Here is a 17,198-nt window from a genome sequence, read left to right as displayed (position 1 = left end):
TAAGTTTTGTGTTCAACAAATTGTACCACTTGTTTCATCACAATGATTATAATTCCCTCCATGTACCATCAGTTAACAGTATTTCTCTCTATTCATTTTAGCTCTCTTTTTTAAAAAAAACAATGACACTCAGACATATATAATAATTTACACTACCAAAGGACACATTCTAAAAGTCTGTATCCTGGCAACCAGCTCTCAGTCCCTCTCTTTCCATGAATCTAGTGTCCTCAGCTGCTCCCTCTCTCCATGTCCCCATCTCTGCCTCCATCTCTGGTGTCACTGCTTCTCTGAATAAGGTCCTGCATTCCTCTTGTGCTCTTCTCTCTTGATGGTCCTAGGATCCTTTGTTTATGGACTGTAAGATGAAGTGTGCCCCATTTTTAATTTATGTTACAAAACTTCTACCTTTACAATTGTGACAGTCACAATTGGTCATGATATAATTACTCACTATTGAATCATACAAATCTTATCCCCATGTCTTTTAGTCAAACCCATCTAGACAAGATGACAGCTATTCAATGGGTACTCTTAAACCCCCAACTCTTAAACTAAACTCCCTCTTGAAACCTTGTAAGCCAGTCACTTCGTGCCTTTATTGCCCCCTCATTTTAGGTAGCCAATGTCTAAGTTGCCAGTCCCTATCTATCCTGTGTACAGTGGAGATAGCGCTGATACTTGATGTGAAGACTCCTTCCCTCTCTGTTGGTATTTAGAGTTACTACCGCCATGAGTATAGGTCAGGTTCATCAAATTGTAGCAATTTATCCTTGTTTTCCTTTATCAAAAAAATTTTTTTTCCTCTAGTTGAGTTCTGATTATCAACCATCGAATTTAGGTCAAATGGGTACAATCTGCAAATTTGGGTGTTCTTGTGCGTCTCCCCTCACTTCATATCAGCTGGATGCATCACTCTTGGCTCTAGCCCTCTGTGGCTATGTCCTTGTCCGTGGGCTCAGGTGTCCCTAGGTCTCACCACACTGTGGACAAACTAGCCCTTGCTCTTCTCTCTCTCATCTCCAGGTCAACGGGAGTCAATGAACCATGGTTGAATTCAGCCCATCTCTTCAATGCTGCCTTTCCCCCTCTTCCACTCACCAGTAGACCAACATGGTCGTCAGCAAGCGTACATGCCTGCTCATGTGTTCCCTTTGAGTTTCAGTCTTAGAGGGGGATTTGTCCTGAAGGAACTTCATTGCTTGCCTTGATGACTTCCTGGTGAACAACTTGCTTATTCTTGTAGTAGCCTGTCATACTGACATTTTTGTTTTGGATTTTTCCTGATGATCTTTCTTTGAAGGTGCATCTTCTGATGCTCTAGCTGTTCCAGGCTGGTCTGCTTGTCGTTTCTAGTGGGAATGTCCCACCTCAGAAGGTTCTGGATGGGACTCAGAATTCCACCTAAGGTCCTGTACTCTGCAAAGGCTCCACAAGAGGCCTGTTTCACTGGGCAAGTTCTAGAACCCCTTTTAGGTTTTCCAATTAGGCTGAAGACGGGCTTACAAGCTTCTGTAATCATGTTTCCTGACATTCTTTCTATTTCACTCAATAGTAGACAAGGAAAAAAAAATATTCAATAGACAGTCAAGCATCTTAGTATTATTTCCCCTCTTCAAACTATGCTTAGATCCCTGTATCACAGAGCACTGTTGTTCCAAGGCTAAGCATGTATCACTGTTTACCTCTGTCCCACTTAGGCCATGCAAACCTGTCTCAGTGTTCCCCTATCTACCTTGTTCTTCCACTTCCTCACCCTTCATGTATTTCCCATCCCAACACCCGAAACGTGATGTGTCTGCCCTTACCCTGTGCTCTACCATCGCCTCCCTCCACTTCACCCTAAACTCACAACCCCAACCCCACCATTGTGGTTACTTTATATTTCATTAACTACCTGACCTTCTCACCACGTGGATCTCTGTTCCTCTATGTTTACCTTGTTTCACATTGTAATTGTTTTGATCATAGACTGACCTCCCAGATCCTCTGAATTTGTTCTTATAATTTTATTCTGTTCTTGACTCTTCCATTTGTCGATTGACTTCCAGGTGATGCTGCTACATACCTCAGTCTCTGGTTGTTTGTTCTTGTTGGTTCTTTGTCCACAGAACTCCCTTGACAATGTTTTTCATCACAAGGTTGGCTTTGGCAAAATCCCTTAGCTTCTGTTTATCCTGGAATGTTTTGATTACACCATCATATTTGATTGACAGCTTTGCTGGGTAGCGGATTCTTGGTCTGCAGTTTATTTCTTTCAAGGTTCTGTATGTGTCTCCCCATTGTCTTCTTGCTGGCATAGTTTATGTTGAGAAATCCAAGCTCAATCTAATTTGCTTGCCTTTCTATGTTACATTTATCTTTTCTCTAACTGCCTTCAGAATTCTGTCCTTATGTTTGATTTTGGAGAGCTTAATTCTGATATATCTTGGCGATTTTCTTTTAGGGTGTATCCTTCCTGGGGTTCATTGAGCTTCTTGACTTCTTATCTTTTCATTTTCAGGATGTTAGGGAAATTTTCTTCCAGAAGTTCTTCAACTATCTCTTCTGTGTACTTAAGTGATTCTTCCTGTTCTGGAATGCCAATAATTCTTAAGTTATTCCTCTTCATGTTTTCCAACATGAATCTTAGACCTTCCTCAGATGTTTTAATCCTTTTTTCTGCTTGTTCTTCTATCTTAGTGGTATTGAGAGATTTTTCTCTGAGCTCACTATTTCTACCTTCCATTGCTTCAATTCTACTCCTTTGCCCTTTCAGTGTATTGTCCATTTCTGATATTCTATTATTAATCGTTTGAACCCCTTTCTGTAGGTTTTGAATTGTTCCAGTGCTGTATCTATCTTATTTGATTGTTCCTGTAGCACTTTCCTGACTTCTTCCTTATTTTTCTCACTCCATTGTAAAGTGTTTTGATATAATCATTTTTCCGAATTCCTTCTCAGGTATTTCCAAAGCATGCCCATCTTCCAGTATGGAGTGTAGGTCTATGTCCAACTCATTTGTCTCAGTCTCTTTATCTTGTTTTTGGACATGTACTGATGTGGTCATCTGTTTTTGGTTTTTGAGCATATTCAGTGGTTAGCTATGGCCTTAATACTTAGATGGGTGGGCATTTTGGTATTTTTTATGCTTTCTGATTGGCTCCAGGTAAATGTGATCAGGAGATGGGCTTCCCTTTTTACTCTTCTTCCTGAGAAATTTCAAGATGCCATAAATCAGGATTTTATTTTTGGCCTGTTTCCTTTTTAGTCTGCCTGTCCCACTCCACAACCCCTGTTCAGGCCTTTTTCATAGTGATAAACAGTTCAGGGCCAGCTGTGGCCATTTTTTTGCTGCCGTTTGGTTTTAAATTGAAACTGTCACTTTAAATTTCAAGGAGATCTGTACGCATGCATAGTAGAACACTCCGGGGTGGGGGCGGGGTGTCCACGCTTTCAGGAACCCCCTCTAGTCACCAGAATGGAGCTGCACAGACAGCGAGAGGCTAATAATCAGATATGAGAAAAGAATGCCCACACTTTTATTTCTGCAGTTCTGTCAGCCGTCCGTGGCTGCTTTGATCCTTTCCCGGTTTGGTCTCGCCCAAGATGGCCGCTCAGGGAGCAGCTGAGTGCCTTGGATTAGGAAGCACAGGATTTCTTGCTTCTGCTATAAATTCCACTGGCTGTAAGCCTTCCAACTTTCTAAATATTCCTTTATATGCGGACGGTTCAGAGTCTGGCACCATACCCTGAGCCTGCTTGGTCTGGTGTTCTGTGTTTTTGCTGATGGAGCTCCTCACTGCAACTCTACTCGATCAACCATCTTGTTTGTTCTCTCTAATACAAATTTTAAACATTGCTTCAATGGCTAAACTTGAAGGCATTAACAATAGAAGCAGAATGTGTTGGTAGTCTGTTGATACATTTGCATTGTTGATATACTACTTTAATCTAGGGCTCCAATCATTTTATTACCAAAGAGAGATTATATATGTTTATTAAGATGCTGTTGTTGTTTTTGTTAAGGGTTATCAAGTAAAGTTGACTTCAACTCATAGGAACCCTGTATATGGTTTCCTAGGAGCATCAGGTACATTTGACTTTGTGGTTTGCAGTCTAGTATTGATCCTACAGTGCCACATCAGGAGGCACTTAGACCCGAATTTTATTTTCTGATGTTAACTGTAGCTACCTTTTTGGCTGGTGGGGCTGCTAAGGACAGGGGTTCCTGTTTCGTTTTGGCATTCTTAGTAATGTGACACTGGAAGCCATTAGAGGCCATCTCCTCCAACAGTCAGTCTCTGCCTCACACTATACTTCCCTTGGAGCTAGAGCAGGGCAGTCAGGAAATATTCAAGAAAATAGTCAAGAAAATTCTGGAAACAAAAGCAAGTGGAAAGAAGAGGCAAATGAAATCAGTATCAGAATCACTTAGCTCTAATTTAACTTTAGGCTTCTAATGGGTAATTGTTGTTTCCCATTTTTTTATATTCTGAATGTCTGGCTGCAACTGTGACTTTATTGGCCCTATCTTTGAAGCTCTGGTGTCTATAGGACTAAAATAATAGATGTCTTCTACCAGTTCACTTATTTTCCAGTTGAATAATTGTGGTTCTCTAATTTAATTTTACTATAAGTAAAACATATTCCCTTTGTGCACAATTATGCTTAGTCCATTTCTTAAATTGTAGTACAAACTTGGCATCATTTGATGTTGATTTGGGATATTCAGTTAATTTGTTACTTCACAGTGACCTGATAAGGTTTTATTACATGTTGTTTTGTTGTTAAGTGTCATTGAGTCAGTTCTGTGACCCTGTATATGGTTTCTGAGGAGCAGCTGGTGGGATTAAGGTGCCAACCTTGTGGTTAGCAGTCCAGTGCTTATCCTACAGCAACACAACAGGTCATTATTCAAATAAATGTTCATATAACCCTTTTAAGGTTGTAAATTGAGTGAAGAAATAGAAAAGACAGTCTAAGCTTTAAATTTCTGGCTTCTAATACATGACTTTTGGAATTCATTTTTCAGAACCTTACTTAGATCAACTTTGAGACTCTATCGACTTGAATGACTTATATTTAATTTTGTGTGTTGGGGGGGATTTTCTCCCTCTTTGGAATTATTTGAAGATTTGAGTATTAAAGCACTTTATGATAATTAATTTCTCTGAATGTTGACTTACCTATCTCCATCTTGGACAGAGAGCCATACACAAAGCCTGACCATTCAAGTAAAGGACACTTAAGCATTTAAGTGAGTCCCTTTTTTTTTAATCTATTGTAATTTTAACCTTTCTAACAGTGAACTTTATAAAGATACTTAAAATTGGTTGAAACAGGATATTACTTATTTTACTAAATTTTCCTGAAATTGGTTAATACTGAGTAACTTTCTCTCTGTCATATATTATACCTATTTTGGTGTAGTACATATCTTTGTACTCAAACAAACAAAAAAAACCCAAAGCAAACCAATTGCTATTGGATCAATTCCCACTCAGATGACTGATTGTGTGTCTGTAAGATCAGCACTGAGCTCCCTAGGGTTTCCTATGGCTGATGTTTGAGAAGTAGATCACCAGACCTTTTATCTGAGGCATCTTTGGATGGACTTGAACCTCCAGCCTTTCAGTTATCATCTGAGCACACTGACCATTTGCACTACCCAGTGACTCAACTTAAAAGTCTGTGTTGATAACAGAAAATACCAAAAAGATGTTTACCTGTGCTTTACTGACTATACAACAAAGGCTTTTGACTATGTGGGTCATGACTAACTATGGATAACATTGCAGACAATGAGTATTCTGGAGCACTTAATTTTGCTCATGAGGAACTTGTACATAGACCAAGAGGTAGTTGTTTGAACAAAACAAGGGGACATTGAATCGTTTAAAATCAGGAAAGGTGCATGTTAGAGTTGTATTCTTTTACTATGCTATTCAATTTTTCTGCTGAGCAAATAATCTAAGAAGTTGGATTACATGAAAAAGAATGTGGCAACAGGATTGGAGAAAGCTTCATTAACAACCTGTGATATGCAGATAATACAACCTTCCTTGATGAAAATAAAGAAGACTTAATATACTTATGATGAAGATCAAAGTCTACAGCCTTTAGTATGGGTTGCCCCTCAATGTAAAGAAAACAAAAATCCTCACTGCTGGACCATAAATAAATAACATGATAAATGGAGAGAAAATTGAATTTGTCAAAGTCTTTATTTCACTTGGATCCATTATCAACGCTCAAGCAACAGCTGTCATGAAATAAAATGACATATTTCATTGGGCAAAACTGCTGCACAAGACCTCTTTAAAATGTTCAAGATCAACAATGTCAGTTTGAGGACTAAGATGCACCTGATCCAAGTCATAGCATTTTCATTAGCCTCATATGCATATGAAAGTTGGACAGTGAATAAGGAAGACCATAGAAGAACTGATGTGTTGGAATTATGATGTTGAAGAAGAATATCTAAAGCCATCAAGGTGAACAATCAAATCTTTTCAGGACAACCCCTCTCCAAGACTGAAACTCAAAGGGATCACATGAGCAGCCATGTAAGCTTGCTGGCAACCATGTTGGTCTACTGGTGAGTGGAAGTGGGGGAAAGGCAACAATGAAGATATGGGCTGAGTCCAACCATGTTCCACAGACTCCTGTTGAACTGGAGTTGAAAGAGAGAAGAGGAAGGGCTGGTTGGTCTGAAGTGTGGTGAGACCTGAAGTCTTCTGAGTCCATGGACAAAACCATAGCCATGGAGGGCTAGAGTTGAGAGTGGAGCATCCAGCTGATATGAAGTGAGGGGAGATGCACAAGAACACCCAAACTTGCAGATAGTACACATTTGACCCAGCTTCGATGGCTTGAAGATCACAATTGGACTAAAAGAAAATAAAGAAATTTGATAAAGGAAATAAGTGTAAATTGCTACAATTTTATGAACTTGATCTATACTTATGGATGTAGCTCAAAATACCAACTGAGAAGGAAGGAGTCTTCATTCCTACCCCCTCTGTATACAGGAGTGATAGGGATGGGCAACTTAGACATTGGCTACCTAAAATAGGAGGGCAATAAGGCATGAAGTGACTAGCTTACAAATTTTCAACAGGGAGTTTAGTTTCAGAGTGTGTGGGGGAAGGTAGAATCCCCACTGAATAGTTTTCATCTTGTCTAGATGGGTCTGGTGAAAGGAGATGGGGATAACATTCTTATGGTTCAATAGTGAGTAGTTGCTATCATGACTAATTGCAATTGTTACAATGGTAAAGGTAGAAGTTTTGTAATATAAGGGTGGGGGGAGTAGTTAATCTTATATTCCAGGAACAGAGGACCCTAGAACCATCAAGGGAGAAGAGCATGAGCGGAATGTAGGACCCTATCCAGAGAAGGAGCGATGCCAGAGATGGAGTCAGAGATGAGGACATGGAGAGAGGACTCTAAATTCACAGAAAGAGAAAAACTGTGTGCTGGCTGCCAGGAGGCAGGCTTGCAGAATGTGCCCTTTGGTTGTTTAAATTATTATATATTCCTGAGTGTTTTGGTGCAAATATCCCCCAGAAAAAAACAAAACAGAGGGAATAGAAGCAAATACTATTGAATGATGATGCCCGGAGGAGATTGTAATCATTGCAATGAAACAATGAGCGTAAAACCAATGTTCTCCCATGTACACTATCACTCAATTCAAAACAAAAACTTGAAAAAAAAAAAGAAGAAGAAGAAGAAGAAGAAGAATGGACAAAGTACCATAGACTGCCAGAAGAACAAACTAATCTGTGTTGGAATAAGTACAGCCAGAATACTCCTTAGAAGCCAGAATGATGAGATTTTTGTCTGTTGTGCTTCAGACATACTATTTGAGGTGCCAGTTCCTAGATAAGGACATCACGCTTGGTAAATCATGCTTGTCAGTGAAACAGATCAAGAACCCCAACAAGATGGACCGGCATGATGGCAGCATCAATGGGTCTAAAGTGTAACAATAATTATTTGTATAGCACAGGACTGGCCAGTTTTTTGTTCTGTTGTACATAGGGTCACAGTGAGTCAGAACTGACTCGACAGCATGTAGCAGGTTTCTGTTGTGGCACTGTAGGATAAGCATAGGCTGGTAAACACAAGATTGGCAGATCATGCTCACCAGCCGTTCTTTGGAAACCCTATACAGGATTGCTGTGAGTTGGAACCCACTTGATAGCACTTAACAACAACAATTTTTTCTTACAATTTCAGTTTATCTCCTTTTACCAACAACTCAGTAGTCACTACTTTCCTCAGACATTTACAAAGAATAGTTAGTGGAAAATAATAGTTAATGAAATTTTGGGAGTCAGGATGTGAACGAAGACTTGATATATACCAATCTTATCCACAAAGGTGTTTATAGATGTGGCACTCTAGGATAAGCACTGGACTGCTAACCACAAGGTTGGTGGTTCAAACCCTTCAGTCAGTCCTTGGAAACCCTATACAGGGTTTCTATCAGTTATAATTGACTTGATGGCACTTAAAAACAGCAACAACATTTAACATGATCAATTCTATCTCCTAGCTTCTTGCTTCTCTATGTGTCATCTCTAGGGTCAGTTTTACGAATGGTCTTAATAGGCACAAAGCAATTCCTTATCCAGGTTAGAGATCTTAACTTCTGCCTCTTCTGTTTTTTAAACAGTAAAACTTTTTGTGTGTGTGTGTGTGTGTAAGTTTTCATTGTGAATTGAGTGATAGTTTACATGGGGCATCATCAGTTTTACATTCATTGTTTCAGTGCAGTGACTACAATTCCCTCCATGCATCATCATGCAACAGTGTTTGCTTCTATTCCCTCTGGTGGTTTTTTTGTTGTTGTTGTTGAGGGGTGGTGGGTGGGTTGTACGCCAAAACACTCAGGAATATAATCATTTAAACAACCAAAAGGCACATTCTGTTAGCTTGCTTCCTGGCCACCAGCACCTGACCACCAGCACACAGGTTTTCTCTTTCCATTTGTCTAGAGTCCACAGCTACTCATTTCTCCATGCCTTCATCTCTAAACAGTAAAAGTTTTGACAAAAAGGCTGAATGGTTTCTTTAGAAAACTAAGAATGTAGGTTAATTAGAAATGGAATTTTTGATTTAGGTCTGAAAGCCCTCAATTCAGATATGCCAGTACCTCCATTTTTCTCAAGTTTACAACTCCATAAAGTTTATTTTAAAAGTAGAGTATCAAACTAATGTATTCTGTATAAATATCAGGTCATTTGTTTGGAAAATTAATGAATAAGGAAATTCCTTTCTAACTTTAATTTTATGAAAATGAAAGTGTTTGCTGTACCTTGGGATGTGACAGGTAAAGGTGATGTCTGTGTTTATATGCAGTTTCTTTCATAATATGTTTTGTGGGTTTTAAATTTGAGCAAAGACTGATTGGAATGTAAGTCTAGAAGACATTACCTTTCTCCTTAACCTCAAATTAAAAATTACTCCCAAAAATATATGAGTGAAACTCATTTAAAACATATGAAAAAATGGTTCACATATATAATGAATCATCTCCTAAACCATAATAGTATGTTAAATATATCATTACAGGTGCGGTCCACTAGTTGACCTTTGTAAAGGCCCACATGTAAGACACACTGGAAAAATTAAAACCATAAAAATTTTTAAGGTAAGGATTTTTTTTTGTAATCCAGCAAACTTAAGGTGAACTAGATAATAAGAAATTTCAATCAAATCATTCTTATTTAAATGAGACTAAATAAAATATATTTTTAGAATTTTGATCATTAGAAAACCATATGTAACTTTTAATTATTTATTTCTTAATCTTAATGTGTTATAGTGCATGTCTTTTTCATATGATATTTTAAGATATTGTTTCTGCATACTATGGTTTTCTTAAATGTAAGCAAGAAAATTTGCCTGCATGTGAAAATACTGTACCCTAGGATAAATACAATAACAAAGGAGGCATAGAGAACATATGGCTCTGGGAATCTAGAGGCAGGGCTCTTATTTCTGTTTTGCCACAGCCTGGATTTGTAGTACTCTCCTGTTTGGTCCTTGATTTTTATGTTAAGTGCCTTAGTCTGAGTTCTCTAGAGAAGCAAAACCAGTGGCGCTAATAAATATGTACAGAGAGAAATGGCTCATGCAGTTTCTGTTGTCGTCAAGTGTCGTGGAGTCAGTTCTGACTCATAATGACCCTGTATGGGGTTTCTGAGAGTGTAAATCTTGGTGGGAGCAGAAGGCCTCAGCTTCCTTCCATGGAGCAGCTAGTAGGCTTGAACTACTGACCTTGTGGTTTGCAGTCAGTGTTCACCTTATGGAGCCACCACAATCTACAGTTTTAGAGGCTGGCAGTTTCCAAGTTGGTGAGTCAGATGTCAGTATGGAGGCATCTTCTGACTCATATTGCTCCAAGTGAATGAATCAAAGACCAGCAAGTAAGATGGCAGGCTACTGACTGACAAGCTTCAGAGACTAACAACTTCCAGGATAAACAGGCCACTGGCTCAAAAACAAAGAACTGGAGGTCAGATGATGACATGCCTGATGCAGGATTCAGATCCAGCAAGAAGCAGGGGAGCTTTGTCAGAATGTGTGTATATACAAGTATGACTTGCTTATTGCAGATACCTTTCCAAACCATAAAAGACGACTGTACACATGAACCTTACCAGACTGAATACACAGAAATCAAATTGACATCTGTGAGGAGAGATGGTGGTAAAGCTCCATATCATCATCCAGAACAAGACCAGGGGCAGACAGTGAAACAGACCAACAATTGCTTATTTGCGAGTTCAGACCAAAGCTGAAGAAAATTGAAACAAGTCCACGAGAGCCAAAATTTGACTTTAAACATATCCCACCTGAATTTAGAGATCATTTCAAGAACAGATTTGATGCATTTGATACTAGTGACCAAAGATCAGAAAAGTTGGGGGATGACATCGAGAACATCATACAGGAAGAAAGCAAAAGGTCATTAAGAAAACAAGGAAAAAGGAAAAAAAAAACAAAAACCAAAATGGATATCAGTAAATACTCTAAAAGTTGCATTCCAGTGTAGAGATGCTAAAGTGAATGGAAGAAATGAAGAAGTAAAACAGCTGAATAGAAAAAAATTAAAGGACAGCTAGAGAAGACAAAGTCATCTATTATAATGAAATGTTCAAAGACCTGGTGGAGTTGGAAAACCAAAAATGAAGAATTCACTCAGCATTTCTTAAGCTGAAAGAACTAAAGAAAAAATTCAAACCTCGACTTGCAATATTTAAGTATTCTATGAGCAAAATAGAATCCTGGTATGGCACTGTGGGTTAGTGCATAGTACTGCAAAGTCAGTTTGAACTGGAAGGTCAGTGGTTCATGTTCACCAACCACTCCTTGGAGACCTTATACAGGGTTGCTGTGGGTTCGAACTGACTTGACAGCACTTAACAATAACAACAACATGAGCAAAATATTGAATGATACAGAAAGCATCAAAAAAAGATGGAAGGAATACTCAGAATACCTGTACCAAAATGAAATGTTGATGTTCAACCATATTAAGAGATAACATATGACCAAGAGCCAATGGTGCTAAAGGAAGAAGTCCATGGTGCATTGAAGGCACTGGCAAAGAGCAAGGCTCCAGGAATGGTTTGAATATAAACTGAAATCTTTTGACAAACTGAGACAGCACTGGAGGTACTCACTCATCTATGTCAAGAAATTTAGAAGACAACCATCTGGCCAATTGACTGGAAGAGATTAATTCATATTTGTGTCTGTTACAAAGATAGGTGACCCAGCAGAATGCAGAAATCATTAATATCACATACAAGTACAATTTTTCTAAAGATAATTTTTAAATGGCTACAACAGTACATTGACAGGGAACTTCAGAGGTTCAAGCTGGATTCAGATGAGAATGTGGAATGAGGGATATCAATGCTTATATAAGCTAAAAAGAGAGAATACCAGAAAGATATTTATTTACCTGTGCTTTATGGACTCTGTAAAAGTTTTTGAATGTGTAGGTCATGACAAGCTTTGAACAACAGTGTGGAGAATGAGTATTCTGGAATACTTAATTGTTCTCATGAGGAACCTGTATATAGACCAAGATGCAGTTATTCGAACAGAACAAGGGAACGCTGTATGGTTTAAAATTGGGAAAGGTATGAACCAGGATTGTATTTTTCCACCATACTTATTCAATCTGTGTACTGAGCAAATAATCTAAAAAGCTTGAATATATGAAGATCATGGCATCAGGTTTGGAGGAAGATTCATCAACAACTTGAAATGTGCAGGTGATACAGTCTTGCTTGCTAAAATTGAAGAGAACTTAAAATACTTTCTGATAAAGGTCGAAGACCACAGCCTTCAATATTGCACATTAGTGTAAAGAAAACAAAAATCCTCATGACCAGACTAATAAATAATGTAATGATTGTTGTTGTTGTTTGGTGCCGTCAAGTTGGGTCCACTGCATAGCTTCCTTATGCACAACAGAACAAAGCATCGACTAGTCCTGCATCATCATCACAATTGCTGATAAGCTTGAGCCCATTGCTGCTGCCATTGTGCCAGTCTATCTTATTGGGGTGTCTTCCTCTTTTTCGCTGACCCTTCTCTTTACCAAGCATGATGTTCTTCTCCAGGGACTGGTGCCTCTTAATAATATGTCTGAAGTATGAGAGACAAAGTCTCACCAACCTGGCTTCTAAGGAACATTCAGGCTGTACTTCTTCCAACACTGATTTGTTTATTTTCTGGCAGTTCATGGTACCTTTGATATTCTTCTTCAACATCATAATTAAAATTCATCAATTCTTCTATGGTTGTCCTTATTCACTGTCCAACTTTCACATGTATATGAGGCTTTTGAAAATACCATGGCTTGGGTCAGGTACACCTTATTCCTCAAACTGACATCTTTGCTCTTAAACACTTTAATGAGGTGTCCTTCAGCAGATTTACCTAATGTAGTATGTTGTTTGATCTCTTGACTGTTTCTTCCAAGAGAGTTGATAGTAGATCCAAGCAAAATGCAATCTTAGACAACTTCAGTCTGCAAAAAAGAGTAAGAACCTTAACAGTGGCATCAGTAATGGGGATCAAACTTAACAATGATTGTGAGGATGGCAAAGGACCAGGCAGTGTGTTCTGTTGTACATAAGGTCATTATGAGTGAGAACCAACTCAGTGGCACCTAAAACAACATTTTCCATTTAACTTTATTCACCGAGCATGGTAGTGCTAAGAGACTTCCTATGGAATTTCTTATATTCAAGACATATTCTTTTTTATGTCCATTATGTCATATCAATCAATTTCCCCTTTGTAGCCAGAATCAATCACATCCATCAGTACAGTAGCTGCCTTCTTTGTTAATTGATCCAGAGGCATGAGAAGTCCAAAGTGGCCAGCTGGCATTCCACGTCCATGGAATCAGTATTGTGTCATTATGTGGGAGCATGCCTCCTCATGGAAATAATACCTCTAGACTTGCAGAGCATAGGGTCACAGGCATAAGATGCAAAACTTTGTGAGTGTATTACTAGGGGTAATAATGAGTGATGCCACTTCCATTTCCATCCCTTCATTCCTGGAAATGGGGGAAACAGTACCAAATAGTGGAGGATGCCTCAAAGCATGCACAGCCTCCTGGAGAACATTGCCCCAACGTACAAGGTATTGCTACTTAACTAGCGCTATTTGCCTTTAGAAGGCCATTCCATCATTCTGTTAAACGAGGTGCTACAGGAGTCCTGGTGTGGTGCTGTGGGTTAATGCACCGGACTGCAAAGCCATTTGAACTGCAAGGTCGGCAATTCAAGTTCACCAGCTACTCCTCAGAAACCCTATACAGGGTCGCTATGGGTCAGAACCAACTCGATGGCACTTAACAATAACAACAACAACAGGATGATGGGGAACATGACAATACCAGTGAATTCCAGAAGCATGGTCCCATTGCTGCACTTCATTTGCTGTGAAGTGAGTATTTTGATGTGTGATAGTGCTTTGTAGGATACCATAACAGTGGATAGGGCACTTTGTAAGTCCATGGATGGTAGTTTTGGCAGAAACACTGTCTTCAGAGAAGGCAAATCCATATCCATAATGTCTACTTTAGTTAGAAAAAATGGTGCTCATTCCATGATGGAAGTGATCCGATGTAATCAACCTGATACTTGATTGCTAACTGATTGTCCTGAGGAATGGTTCGGTATCTCAGACTTAGTGTTAGTTTCTGCTGCTGGCAGATCGCATACTCAGCAGTGGCTGTAGCCAAGTTGGCCTTGGTGAGTGGAAGCCCACGTTGCTGAACCCATGTATAACCTCCATCCCTGTCACCATGGCCACATTGTTCACGAACCCATTAGGCAGTGCCAGGAGTGGCTGGGGAAAGAGGATAATTGGTTTCCACAGAATATGTCATCCTATCCACATGATTGTGAAAATCCTCCTCTGCTGAGGTAACCCTTTGGTGAGCATTCTCTCCAGGAGACACAAATATCTTCACTTGTTTGGCCCATTCAGAGAGATCTATCTACATACCTCTTCTCCACACCTTGTCACCACCTTTCAAGTCAGATTCTTACCAAGTCCCTGACCATCCAATCAAGTCGTTGTCCATACTCATGATTCAGTATGTAGTTGTGCCTCTGGTCATTTCTCCTTACAAGAAAAGTGAACAGCCAAGTACACTACTCAAAATTCAACCTATTGGGAAGATTTTTTTCCTTCACCACTGTCCTTCAGGCAGGTCCCAGAAAAGGTCTGACGGTCCACTTTCAAGTGATGCCTGCATATCATGTGGAACCCTCTGTAAACAAGCACCAGTTGTCTCTTCCTCAGTCAACTGATAAGGAACTCTCATTGAGGCCATAGGCGTTGACTGGGAGAGGAAAGGTATTGTGACAGGAGTGGAGAGCTTGGGCATTTGGGCCATTTCCACAAACAATTTACTTATGCCTTCAAGTCTTGCTTGAGTCATATCTCATATACACCATTTCCATTTAATGATAGAGTGCCGCTGTACACATCCAGTTTTATGACTTTGTGTGTTAGCTACTACCCAGTTCATAGCGACCCTGTACAGGGTTTCCGAGGCTGTAAATCTTTACGGGAGCAGAAAGCCTCATCTTTCTCCCACGGAACAGCTGGTAGTTTCGAACTGTTGACCTTGCGATTCACAACCCGAATCATAATCACTACGCTACCAGAGTTCCTATATATACATAAAGAGAAATTTGTATCAAGGAAGGGCTTATGATTGTAGTAGTGAAAGAGTCCCAAGTCCAGGTCAGATGAACCAGGCAGGTCTGGCAGGCAGGGAGATAATAGAGCAAGCCACTTGCTCAAGTCCAAAGAACCGGAATTTAGGAGATGCGCCAGATGCAAGGTCCATACCCAGCAGAAAGCAAGCAAGTTTTGCCAGAGTGTCCATTATAGTGGAAGCAGGCCATACCTCAGAGGAAACATCTTTTCAATTGATAGGCTACTCAGAGCCAATCATTGTAGAGTTAACTATGCCTGCTCATAGACAATCATCATAGTTAAAAAAAACTGTTCATAGCCAATCATCATAGAGTTAACTACACTGTATTAGATCTCACCATGGGGATAACCACATCTCAACTGTCAAACTACTGGGAATCCTCGCCCAGTCAAACTGACACAAAACCCAAACTATCACAGCATTCAATATCCATCGAGGCCCAGTAAGAAGTCAAAAACTTGTTTCTCAGAAGAATAGTTATCTGCAGAATATGGCAATGGCAGGGCTTTGCTCCAAAATCCTAGAGAGTATATGCTGTGATTTACTAAACAGCATCTCTCTTGGCCACTGCCACTTCAGGCACCACTGGATCTGCAGGATCATACGGCAAAATTTACAAAGTAACTTGCATGACAGCCTAAACCTGTCTCAGTGTTCTCTTGTTTTGGGCCTAATTCAAAGCACATAGCAGCTTTTCTAGTAACTTGATACACGGTCCAGAGTAGTACAATCAAATGAAAGATATGTTGCCTCTAAAGTCTAAAATGGCACACTAAGCATTGTGCCTCCTTTTTGGTTGTGGAAGGGGCCAGATGCAATAACTTATCCTTCACTTTAGTAGGACTATCTCAACATAGCCCCAAACCACTGGATCCCTAGAAATTTCACTGAGATAAAAAGCGCCTGAATTTTTTAAATAAAATATGTGTAGCATAAAGTAACTCTGGTGGCATAGTGATAAAGCCCTGAACTGCTAGCCTAAAGGTTAGCAACTCAAATGCACCAGCTGTTCCACAGAAAAAAGATAAGGAAGTCTGCGTTCATAAACCTTATGGAAAAGTTTTGCTCTGTCCTTAAAGGGTCACTATTGTGATGCTGTAGTTTAATGCACTGGACTGCAAGGTCGGTTTGAATCACAAGGTTGGTGGTTCATGCTCATCAGTTGCTCATAGGAAACCCTATACTAGGTCTCTATGACTTGGAACCAACATTGGAATCCTGGTGTGATGCTGAAGGAGAAGCACTGGACCAAGGTCAGATTGAACTGCAAGTTTGGCTGTTCAAAGTCACCAGCTGCTCCTCAGAAACCCTACACATGGTCATTATGATCCAGAACTGAGTCAACGGCACTTAACAATAACAATAGTGAGTCAGAATTAACTGAATGGCAGTGCGTTTGGTTTTGGTTATATATAGCAAAAAGTTTGCCAATTTGGCCATTTTTAAGTGTACAACTCAGAGATATTAATTACATTCCAAGTTTTTTAGTTGGTACCAGCTCGATGGCACCTAACAATAACAGAAACTTAGAACCTTTAAACAATAATTCCCATTCCCACTTTCCTCCATCACCGTAATCTACTCTGGTTTTTATGTATGTATCTATAGAGTGTTTGTCCTTTTACAATGGACTTATTTCATGCAGCACAATGTTTTCAACATTTATCCATGTGGCATGTATTGAGACTTCATTTCTGTTAGTAATATTCCATCTCATATATACCAGATTTTGTTTATGCATTCTTCTGTTAATGTTGGGTTGTTTCCACCTTCTGGCTGCATTCAACAAAGAAGACCATTTATTTCCTGATATCTACTTCTGCCCCTCTCCTTAATGGTTACAGTTGCCACTTAGCATTCCTTACTTTCATACCTAGAACCCCCAGCAGATTTTCTTTCTAACACAGTTTCCTGATTAATAGAATAAGTTGAGCTGGCA

The 17,198-nt window shown here is 39.5% G+C and overlaps 1 protein-coding gene across 2 annotated transcripts in view; it reads left to right on the top strand.

Annotated features, from left to right (window-relative positions):
- The window catches only part of TARSL2 (threonyl-tRNA synthetase-like 2), a 130,292-nt gene that overhangs the window by 46,673 nt on the left and 66,421 nt on the right, over positions 1 to 17,198 (top strand). For both annotated transcript variants that reach the window (XM_006874530.1, XM_006874529.1), the window contains one exon: positions 9,565 to 9,643. In XM_006874530.1, coding sequence (XP_006874592.1) covers positions 9,565 to 9,643 — 79 coding nt within the window. The remainder of the gene's footprint in view (positions 1 to 9,564; positions 9,644 to 17,198) is intronic.

This window comes from Chrysochloris asiatica, unplaced genomic scaffold (genome assembly GCF_000296735.1).
Source record: "Chrysochloris asiatica unplaced genomic scaffold, ChrAsi1.0 scaffold00282, whole genome shotgun sequence".
NCBI lineage: Eukaryota > Metazoa > Chordata > Mammalia > Afrosoricida > Chrysochloridae > Chrysochloris > Chrysochloris asiatica.
The sequence above is the reverse complement of the archived record's forward strand: the minus strand, read 5'-3'. Positions and strand labels throughout refer to the sequence as shown.